The sequence below is a fragment of the Schistosoma haematobium genome, chromosome 2, assembly GCF_000699445.3.
Source record: "Schistosoma haematobium chromosome 2, whole genome shotgun sequence".
Classification (NCBI taxonomy): Eukaryota; Metazoa; Platyhelminthes; class Trematoda; order Strigeidida; family Schistosomatidae; genus Schistosoma; species Schistosoma haematobium.
In genome coordinates, this window is record NC_067197.1 from 26,211,221 (window position 1) to 26,223,382 (window position 12,162).

A 12,162-nucleotide genomic window follows, 5' to 3' on the forward strand; every position below is an offset into this window, starting at 1 on the left:
ATATGTCTAGTAAAGTAATAATATAGTAATTAGTGCGTAGAATTAAGTAATCTTAATTATATAATTGTTGCACGAAAAGTGTTAATGAGATGTAACGTAATATGTACATTTATTAAGGCAAACAAAATAACCATATTTCATTGACAAAAATGTTGAGTTAACTGGGATACATTATAGATGATATTCAAGAATTATAAGGTTACATTTTTTGTAATAATAATAATAGTGATGTTAAAAAAATAACAGGAGGAAAGATAAATATATTTGCAAAACACCATAAAACAAGGATTATAGTTAAGTGAACTATCTAACAAATCGTCTTTGCATATAGAATTCAGGTTGTAAGCTGGGAATGAATATGGAAAAATATGTTTTCAATAGAATGTATGCTTTGTTGTGAATCTAACATCTTTGAATAAGTCTTGTAAATTATGTCAAAGGACAAAAATTTGGTTTCAAAATAGTGGGCTTAATTTTGTTCACACTGTTCAATAAAAATGAGATGTTTAATATTTTTGATTATAAATCTCGTTCATTTATCGTGTTAGTGGTGCACATAAGAGTGTAATTTTTTACTTGGGACTTCATCTTAATTATTGAGAGCTATCTACATATTTCTTTTGTGAATACGTTACAGCACCGCATCCCAACCTGCTAGATGGAAAAAGTAGATAACATGAAAATAAAGGCTTGAAACGAAATATTCACTATAAAGTAGGCCTTTTATGTAGTATTCACTCACTAAATGAACAAAAAGCTGCTATATATCGCCTACATATTGAATATTCAGTAGAAGATGCGCTACAAGTTTACGACCATGTATTCTATCTCTTTAGTTTGATTGTTGGTATTCAACTTAGTTTTCAGTTATACTTTTAGCTCAGTGTTTTCGTCTGCACAAACTTCACCTACTAGGGTATTGTGCATATTGAACATTCGACACTTCTTAATAAATTGATGCTAATAGTATTGTCAAGTAAATACTTGGAATGAATTATTCAACATACAGAAAGTAACAACAGTTTTCAGAAAAATATGTCTTCAAAATAAGTAACCTGTATCGGTTACGTGTATAAATTTATTATAATTATCTCTAAGAAGGGAAAGCAGTAAGTATGAATAATCATATAGATAATTTATCGAAGGATTGAGGTCATTGTACCATAATTAGTATGTGAATTGAATTAATCAACTAAGAATAAATCTGGTTGTTTTTGTATTCTGACATTTTTGATATATACTTGTATAATTATGGCCTATTTGACCTGATCAACTTGGATTTTGATATCATTAGTTGAGTCAAGTTCGTGCAACAATTTATGTATGCCTGTCAATAACATTTCTTCAAAATTCAGCCTTTTCGATACATTTCAAGTGTGAAGCATATAACCTAAGCTTTTGACGTATAGTTTCAATATGCTAAATAGTATACATACCAAGCTATAATTTTTCTGTGTTATGTAAGTCTGGTTAAAAAATGTTTCAGCTAAAAGGTGTGAAGTAATTGTCGGGGTTCCCTCTCAACTATCTCCATTGTACACAGAATAAACTCAATAAAGAAGTTTTAATTGTTTTATAATTGTCATTTTTACAAGCCGGAAGAAAGTTTCCTTTTGTGTACATAGATTTGGTCGGAAATGCTTTATGAAAAGTATATCTACAAGATGCACCATTCGTTGTTTGTTACTTATTTTAAACGAATGTTTTACTTCTTATCGACCATCCATGAAGTGTCCGATGATTATGATTGTTTGGGTTGTGTACAATATATATCTTTTCCTTGACTTATAGGCTAGTAAAATGTTCCATTTAATTAACTAAATCATATTTCGAATATTAAATTTGTTATGTAGATTATTGGTAACATTAAGCATTTCAATTACAGAATACAAAACGTTGGCGTTCAGAAACATTACAACAAGCTCGTGCTGGTGTACTCAGTCATTTAGGTGCAATGACAATGGCTACGGGTCGCCTAATCTCTGGTATCGAAATATCAAACAATCGGGGACGTAATGGCGGTAAGTATTGTTATTTTAGTTGCCATTTTAATTATTTACTACTTTTCTTTATTTATGTAAACGTATTTTTGAGTATTTCTCATTGTCACAATTACTTATGGTTGAGAAAAAAATCGTGTATAATATAAGGTCGGAAGTGTAAACACCTGTGAACGCACAAAATTATATGACTATCAGAACACAAACATCGTGAGATTCGGTTCATTGTGCGATTTGGGAATCGTACTCTTAAAGAGGTTCAAGCTAAGATTAAATAATTGTTCGGTCATTGATTTTCGCTAGTTCTTCAAATAATGTAAGTCTTAAACAAAGGTTGTCATCAAAGTGAATAACATTTATGAGCAAATCGATTAAAGTATAGATTTAAATAAAACCATTTGCGTAATCCCTAATTTAGTATACAGACGTTGCCGGTTAAAGTCTGGAAACTAGGCTTCATATTAGTTGACTCACGTCAGCAAGATATGTTCGACAGTATGTCTGTTATGCGAATAAAGTCTTCAATTAGTGTGAAATTTAGCGACATTACTATTGAGCTTTACGAGCTGCTATTGACCTACTATATTACAGAGCTATTCACAACGATTCATCAAACTGAGTAGTAGTAGTGTAGTGAACGATAATTCAGGTGGGAAAAATTATTATTATTATTATTTGAACACATAGATATTGGTACAAGGAGGCACCAAATACATATGCGCCACACAAATCTCATTTGATTTGTGTGAGGGCTGTGATACTGCCCGGGTGCCCAAACCAAAGCAGGTGGTTTTCTTAGGGGGCTACACCCGAAGCCTCCGACCTACAGGTCTGATCCGCAGGGCAGTGGGGCATCGTGAGGAGATGCAGTCCCACGGTAGCCGGTGACCAACGATTGGTTCATACGCCGTTTGTTCCTTCAGGATCCTAGAGCCCGTGTGCACCATTGGTTTGGAATCAGGGTTTTCCAACTCCCCCAGGTGGACTCTCCATGTCCACCAACCCGGTTAAAGTGCCGGACATTCGCTTTTCGTCCTCAATTTCGTAAACCACAGTAATGCCACGAGAAGGCAATGAGTGGGACTTCCCTGGCATAGGCTATATACGTGTGGCCATGTGAGAGCATTTGGAGAAGGAGAGCGGACTCTTCCCACTCTCGACCGTACCAGGGCATTTGGGGGCAATGGTTGAAATCATTAGTCATTTGTAGCTAGACCACCATGGAAAACTTGGAAGCACTGGACGGCCGTTTCGTCCTAGTATGGGACTCCTCAGCAGTGTGCACCCACGATCCCACCCTCCGAAAGACTCGAACCCATGACCTATAAGTCTTGCGCGCGAGCGCTTAACCATTAGAACACTGAGCCTGGGGAAAATCAACTAATTTTTTATGCAGAACTACACAGTGCCGTCTTAAAATATGAAAATCATACTATGAATACATTATTGTCCTTTATATACTTCATGATTCCTCCGATTCTATTATTGTTCCAATTGCTGTCTTTTTCTCTCTTAAATTCAATATTCTGCTGTCAGGTATCTCGCTTCGAAATGCTGCTACATGCTACTTATAACTATCAGCATAAGTAACAGACAGCACAGTAGTAGCGGAATCCAATATCATGTTTCCCTAACACTTAGTTAAGGATCAAAATCAATCGATTGAATTTCAATTTGCCCAATATATCATTTATTTGTGATCATTTAAACTTAGCCATGATTTTAAAGCATTTCAGATCAGTATAAAAGATAGAAACCATGCAAATTTTTATCCATAAATATATCATAGAAATTCAAGCTTTCGATCCAAGTTTTTTTTTTTAAATACTACTTTAACAAAACATGATTTTACATGTGATAAGATGATAGAAAAGTACCCTGATCATTAATTTAATACAGTATAAGTTAACTACATAAATATAAACAGAACAGAATTGTTTTTATTAAACAAATGACAATTTGTGACCAACAAAATAGAACTGATTCTGTACTGTTTGAACAGATCACAATACAATATAGTACATACGTAAAATTCACTGTATGTAGTAATAGTAGTAGTAGTACAGACGACATATGCATGTACGTTAATACATGTGAAAAATCACTGTATACATGCCAAAAAAATACTGAAAAGAAACCAAGTTGAAAATGATTTATAGATTGATTGGTAGCAGTTGTATGTGATTGTTTTGTTATTTTTTTAAATTTTTTTCAATTGAAAGATACTCGTACATTTATGAAATGATTGTTTTATTTAGTTATTGAATTCACTAATTCGATTTCAAAAAGACATTAAGTTCAACTGGAGAATAATCTGAGATAGAAAATTAGTTTTTTAATGAACAAACGTTGAATTTACTTAAAATAATTTTATTAACCTAAAACTTGTAATGATATTGAGCTCATTACTTAAGTTGTTGCGATGATAATCTGTTAAGGATTTAGAAAATCGCATTAGATTTTATTCGTCAAGATTTAAGTATAGGGATAAGTCAGTAAAGTCTTAGAGTGCAGTTCCTATGTTATGGTGTCTAGTTCACGTCAACATAATGGTTGTCGTATGATAGATTGCTAAATTTTATAAAAATATTATAACTTAGTGATACGAAAAGGTAAAGCTGTTTTGCAATACTATTTTATGCAATTTCGCTGCAACGGAGCAGTTAATTAGAATTAGGATTAAGCGTAAAGATTAGAATGAGAGTTTGACTTTAGAATTAATGTTTTACAATTGGGCTTTGGGATTGAAATTTGTTGGTAAAATCAATGTTCAAGTAATATAGTTATAGACGGAAAATTATCACTTTTAGTATAAACAGTCTCGTGAAAGAATTGTTTTTCACCTGGATCGATACGTTTTTATAACGTTTTTTATTGGTTTTAAGTCTCACTAACCTTTGATTCATCTAAAAATTCATAAAAATGGTATAAGACTAATTAAACTACTATGCGCTTGCATTCTGAGTAATAATAAGATTAGTTTCATCACAGCGTAAAATGTATATCATCCAGCTGACGTCCCCCAAGTGGGACGAAATGCACGTTCTGTATTTCACTGCTAGCCACCATCCATCTTATGATGCTTGTGACTTATTGCAATATTGAGGCAATCCGCACAGGATGCACGCATGCCAATACGAGACTGATCAATTGCAGTCCTAAGCATCAATAGGAAGATTCAAATAAACAAACAAACTAAATGAATTAAATTATACTTTTTGTTTCATTTTAAAAATCAGCTATATGTTCATGTTTATCTTTAAATAATTTTGTGAAAATTTTATGTCTACTAATCAGAAATGTCTTGAATTCTTAATTTTTGTTAGATCCTATGAAGTTCGGTTTTTTTCCATTCTAAAGATTTTTCAATTATATTTATCACAATCTGAATAAGTGTTGGTATTCTCATCGATATGTGAGCGTATCATTTACTTTTTCGAGAAACCATATAACTATAATAGCCGTTTGATATCCAGTGATTGATATTTCAGTATATGTGTTCATCTTGTGTATTGATAAGTGTTACAAATATTGTATATATATATATATATATATATATATATATATATATATATATATATATATATATATATATATATATATATATAATGTTCATGGATGAATGCAGAACACAATGCAGTACAATAGTGAAATAATTTCACACCTGTCCATTAAACATTATCAAAGTATCGGAATATTTCTCCCAATTTTTCAACAAATAAATAACACCACTAATACTACCACTGCATTACTTTTATCTATGCACCTATTCGCTTATTGTATTTCGATCGTAATTTGTTCTTCTTCCTACCATGTCTGTTCAATAAAATGTCCATGTAATATGTAAGTGGGTGAGCGGGAGAGATATGTAACTAAAAATCAACTCATCTATTATTTCTTCTGGAAATGATAAGAATCATATATGGGAACTTATTATTGTTGTTGTTAGAATAGATCAAATTTTCAATCTATTTATGACTAACTTTTTATCATACACAAAATGATGTATTCACAGGAGTATTTATCTTTTTGAATAAAAACTGTTGATTTCTAAAATGCTACCGATAATCGACAGGTGACTAATGTATTAGTTATTTACTCTTATCGCGAATGACAGCTGTTTATGTAGTAAGTAATGCTTTGATAAATATTGCTTTTCTAGAACGAAATTGAAAAGTTTTTACGTTAACGATTGCATATTTTACATTGAGTGCATTAATTATTATCATCACTGGATTGAACTCGAGTAGTTTCAATAGTAGTACATGTAATTCATTCTAAATGGTCGTTTATCATAGAGGAATACTGTCTTTCGCTATTAAATTTTCTACATATAACTTACCTATATTATTAGTTAGAAAAGAAATCATGCTTAAATTGATTCGTATGATATAATATAGTCAAGTAGTATAGTACAATAATATGGTGTTACAATATATTCTAGTTGTTTACGTCATTTGCTACTTTATTCATCTTTTTATTACATATTTGTTCACTTGTTATTATTTACGTCCTACATGAGAAGTGTAAACATGTGATTCAGTTACTTTTCTGTTTACGTGATTACTCATATTTCATGTGATTTTTAGGTTATAGATTAAATAAATATGAACTATTAGAAGCTTTGTGTGTGTGTATGTGTGTTTGTGTTTTGCCAGTTAATTTTTATATGATGTTTAACCTAATTTACTAGTTAGATTAATATGGAACTTAAAAGTTGTGTATGTATTCAGTTATTATTATCATCACAATTATAGATTATATTTAAAGATCAAGAAATAATGGTTAATATGTGTGTGTAGTTGATATTAATAATTTACTGAGAATAACAGATGAAAGATGCATTCAAGGGCAGTTTAAGCGATACAAACTAGTTGATGTTTTACATCATCGATATTTATACTTACGTTTGATTGCCATATGACAACTTATAAAGTAAATAATGACTAATCACTTACGTACAAAATAGTTCATTATTTAAGAGGCTACAGCTTTATGAGTAATTTTCCAAACTTATCTTAGATGTTATGGTATAGTTTAGTATTACTTATTTGGTAACATGGTCCATTATGGGTAAATGATGTTTCAGCTGAACATTTGTTGTTGATCTGAACTACTTTGGTAAATGTGATTTTCTGGTTGAGGTTCACTCAGAAACCGCAATCAGTAGCTGGAGGAATAGCATGATATAATATACAATTAATGAGAATGGCGCAGATTCATTTACTCTTTATCTTCCTTTAGTTTAGGTTTTGAGTTCATGTATTTCTTGACAAATACCTTTTTATTCTGACTTTTCGAATTATATTCTCAATGTCTAGCATTTTCACTCTGATTGTCACCTATGTTATCCTTGATGCTGTGTTGTTTATCCTTCTAAATTTCATCTTGTGATGTCGTGGCTTTACCTGACATCCATTTGTGTTAAATGTTACATTCATTGGCTTACTGACGTTCAGATGAACTGTGATCAAATTTACTAGTAACTAGTAGTATGTTGTTTAGTTTAGACTCAGTGAGTCATTACTGTTTTAGTATAAGATAGTCCGTTATAACTTTACATAGGAATAATGTAATTTTGTTTATTCGTTTTTAGATTGACTAACATCGAAAGGAACATTCTAATTTCTTTTGTTGACTTGTGATTTATCGCCTTATATATTCGAATCCACTATATTTTGGTATTAAACAGCTTAATACTATCTTCTCTACGCGTAGGGATGTAAAAGTAATTCTGAGTAAATCTCAGTAACCATACGGAATTTCTTCCAGTAGGTTACGTACCGCTGAATACACTACTCATAGTTTATTATTATTGTTATTGTTATCATTGTAAGGTTTATTCAATATCATATTTTTGGTACAATATAGACTTCTCAACACAAATATCTCAACAAGTTTCCGTTTCCTACTTTTTGATCGATCCTGACAATAAATATCGAATGATCACCAGTTAGATTTTATCAGTTCAGGAATCAATATTTAAATAATATTCATTCTTTTCGATGTATTTTACCAGCAACCACATTGTCTCTTATTGGACTCTTTTATAACTTGTACAAAAAAAGGTCTATATTCCTTCACTAGGGGTAACAGGTGTGAGCTTTTTGACTCAATACTAATTACTACTTAACTAATTAAATATTTATTATTTATTTGATTATAGAAATAAGAAATAAGTTGTTACTGTTTTCTTTGTCTGAAACTTTATTTAGACATGTGACAAAAATAAAACAAACTATCAAAAAAAAAAACAAGAATACATCATCTTTATTAGAAAAATAAATAAATAAATTTTCCAACATTTTTTTCTTTGTGAAGTGGCATGATATGATAAATACATTTATTCACGTTGTTTTTTTCTTCGGTGTTGTTTTTCAGAATCTTCTCTTGTATATTTATAGATTAACATTATGTGATTCAGTAATATATCTATAAGTACCTTCTTCATAATATGTTTAAGCATGTACTGTTTTCTTAATACAAGTATTATATTTATATCGATTAATCTAGTGTAACTTACAGACATTAAAAAAAGAAGAAATAACTCATATTTTCCATGTGTGTTTATATCTATATATATGGAATGATAACAGTCTGTTAAGCAATAAGAACCTATGATATTTAGTAACAATGAAAGTTGATAGTCTTAGAAATCTATTATCAATTGAATATCAAATGTATATAAATGAATTTTCAGTAGAATTCATTGTAACTGTTGAAAATAATTTATAGTCTGAATGTGATGAATAGACAGAGCATTTTTGTTTTGTTTTATTTTTCTATAGATTTCTATTTTTCAAAAAAAAAGTTGACGTAAATGTAAAAATAGTCTCATGAAAGAATGGAATTTATTACCAGCCAAATAATAGAATCATTTTTTTTATATATGTGTAACATTTGAATGTATCAAACTAATAAATTATCTATGTTTGTACATAGGGAAGGTAAAGTAATTTTCACGTTTGCCATTTATTTACGTACATAGTTAAGAAATCATTGCTTAGTAACATGTAGATTCTAGCTATGCTACACCTACCTTATTTTGGATAACTAGATAGTATCTTTAGTTGTCACCTACAAAACGTGTAATTCCATAGTTTAAATATACAATTGTATACTTGGTTACTAAGTTGTACATAAAAAGATTTCTAAGTTTAGAAAGAGCTATGCGATAGCTGAAATATAGTTATGCTTACAGCAAAGTTACAATTACCTTGGGTGCAGTTATTATATTGTACTAAAAATCTCAAATCGGTTAATTATTAATTCTATTATGTCTTTAATATTTATAATTCTTATACTATTTGACAGTTTGCACACTTAGTTCTTTGTCTTTTGTTCATAATTTGTGTGAAAACAATTATTTTTCCGGATTATTTGATTTCTGATTCGATTCTGTTTTTTCAAGATGTTCTTCATTTGTTGAACAAATGATTCTCTGAATTTAGAAGATTCACATCATCAATACTATATTAAAGATTTTCTTCATCATAAATACTGAGGGTTGAGTTTATTTAAGGCATTCCATGCTAATTTTTATTAAGAAAAATCTTTCGGTTAGGTTTTCATTAAGACTGTTGATTAATTTATTCATCTAGTGAAATACACCATAGAACCTGACACAGAAGTACATTATCTCAATGTGCCATATGACATTAGCTCTGCGAAATAAAGTTGTCAAATCAAATCCCTGAGTGGTAAAGTTGCTAACAGTATCTGTAGTTGTTAAGAAGATTTGGTGTATGAAAAAGAAAAAAGGCATAAGGAAATTTCGAGCCTCAGATTCTTAGAGAAGACAAAGAGTCAATCAACGTGTGCCACTGCGAACTACTATGAGCCGTGTTAACTAAATTCTCCAACCAGTGGTTACTATAACCACACTGACCTCAATCAGTTTATCTTCCCTATATATATATATATATATATATATATATATATATATATATATATATATATATATATATATTACAGTAGTAATAATATCAATCGTCATCAAGTGATTATGTATCAGCCAACAATAATCCGAAGTCAAAAATAACTATTTTCAATGAGTGACTAGATCGCATAGGATAATTATTGTACTCGTTAGTATTGTTTAACAAACCAACAAATATGTCATGATTATAAACTGCAGAAATTATGTGTAAATAAATCGAATGTCAATAGCAATAGCTTCGTGGAGTCACAGAAATATATGTAAATAATCCTTATTTATAAATGAAATAACCACATTTATGATTTATGAAAAAGGTGAATGATAGTTTATGTATAAATCACTTTATTTAATGACTGTTAATATAAACGCTGGTAACTTTCATTATTTGTAATGGACCGATATCCAAACCATTTAAAACAAAGTAAACGCGATTCGATTAATATCTTGTCATGTTGCATTAAATTCGTCGATTGATGTCACTTGTTAGTCCTGTTATTTTAACAAAAGAAAAACATGTCACTGAGATATACTTCGAACATTTTCAGAAAAGAATAATAATAAATTTCTTGGAAATAAATAAGACACTGATGAAAGTATGATTGTGGATCATTACAATCTACTTTTCCCGAAGTATGTTACGAATGATTTTCTATCTATTATGCTGAATAAATATCTTTGTCAACGCAACAGAAAAAAATATATATATATAGCTATTGTTTTCTGTAATGTTTTAGTCAAGTTATCTGTTATTTCCATCTTTGAATTCATTGTTTTAGATATGAATAATCATGCTGAAATAGATTATGCTAGTATGGATGCTTCTATGACATCAATTGGAATGAATGTAAAAGGTCTTATGCATTGTGTACGTTTATATGATCAGCTTGATACTGTTAATAACAATAATGGATCAGTTGTAGATAAAACAAGTTTAAAGCAAGCTGCACAAGCTTTATCTGATGCATTTCTCGACTTAATGCGTACTACTTTTTCATCTGTATCAATGGATAATTCATCAGATAAAGTAAGTCTGTCACTTCGGATGTACATTTTGTTGTTGTCATAATTGTTCATTTATTGACATTGTAAGTAAACACACCCACTCGTGCTTTGATGTTTTACAATTTTAACGAGGATAAATAAAATATATAAACAGTTGTGAATTATTTAGTATGGGATTTGTTTATAACTATTATAATGTAAGTAGCAGTTATTTTGGACTGAATTCCAAATGACAAGAATTTCATACAGTGAACATAAATTCATATCATTTGGTTGTTTAAATCTTCCAGAACAACCAATATATCTGAATTAAAATTTGCCCCATTTCACAAGACAATGACTATTTGGACTCAATAGCTAAGTGGATAATACCATGGCTTATTGAAGCGAATGGTACTGGGTTCGAGTCCCGGAATGAACATCAATTGTGGGATACAAGTACACCCAGCTGATGAGTTCCACTGCTAGCCATCATCCATCTCCTTTTCTTAAAATGACTATCAACAAAGCTTTTATTAAAACCTTGTTTAAAAGCGTACTGTTTGTAGTGGTTTAACTTCGGTAATTAGTCACCTTGATGACCTTTAATATATAGATTCCAACGATGTTTGGATTCCTATACACATATCGAGCGAATTTGGAGCAGACAGGTGAATATATGTGTGTGGACAAATACGGAGGCGAATTTATAATCGAATCGGATAAGACACAGCTAGGCAAGGTAAATGCAATTAATAGAATTCGCGTACATATATACATGAGGAAGAGGATGATTCATAGAGCGCTATTTAAGCGATAAACATTTAAGCTAGAGAGATATGTGCGCAGGCTGTAATGTGATCAAGCATGCACGTTTATACCGGCAAGATAGTGTTTATAATAGTACAAAGAAAGACGAATTGTTACTGTCCTAACAACACTGTCGGTTAAATTCGTTGGACAATTTGAGCTGTGTTTTACTTGTTACTTTTTATGTCAACAATACATTTTTTTATGGATAAAAAAAGGAACTTCAATGATTTATGCACATAACTTCGGTAATGAAATTAAATATTTAACTCTTCTTAATCACACATATTATTTCTTTTTGTAAAATGAAAGAATGTTTATTAAAATTTTTATCTCCGAGATTATTTCAAAGATAATTTTCACATATAGTGTCTTCTCTATACTCGGCGCCCAATTTCTATCAAAGTATTCGTTCTAAGATTGATGAATATT

At 30.4% G+C, this 12,162-nt stretch overlaps 1 protein-coding gene across 1 annotated transcript in view; it reads left to right on the top strand.

The window, feature by feature from the left end:
* Positions 1 to 12,162, top strand: part of MESDC1_1 (FERM central domain) — a 111,156-nt gene that overhangs the window by 33,900 nt on the left and 65,094 nt on the right. Inside the window, exons 13-14 of the mRNA XM_051208105.1 lie at positions 1,886 to 2,021; positions 10,716 to 10,963. Coding sequence (XP_051067928.1) covers positions 1,886 to 2,021; positions 10,716 to 10,963 — 384 coding nt within the window. The remainder of the gene's footprint in view (positions 1 to 1,885; positions 2,022 to 10,715; positions 10,964 to 12,162) is intronic.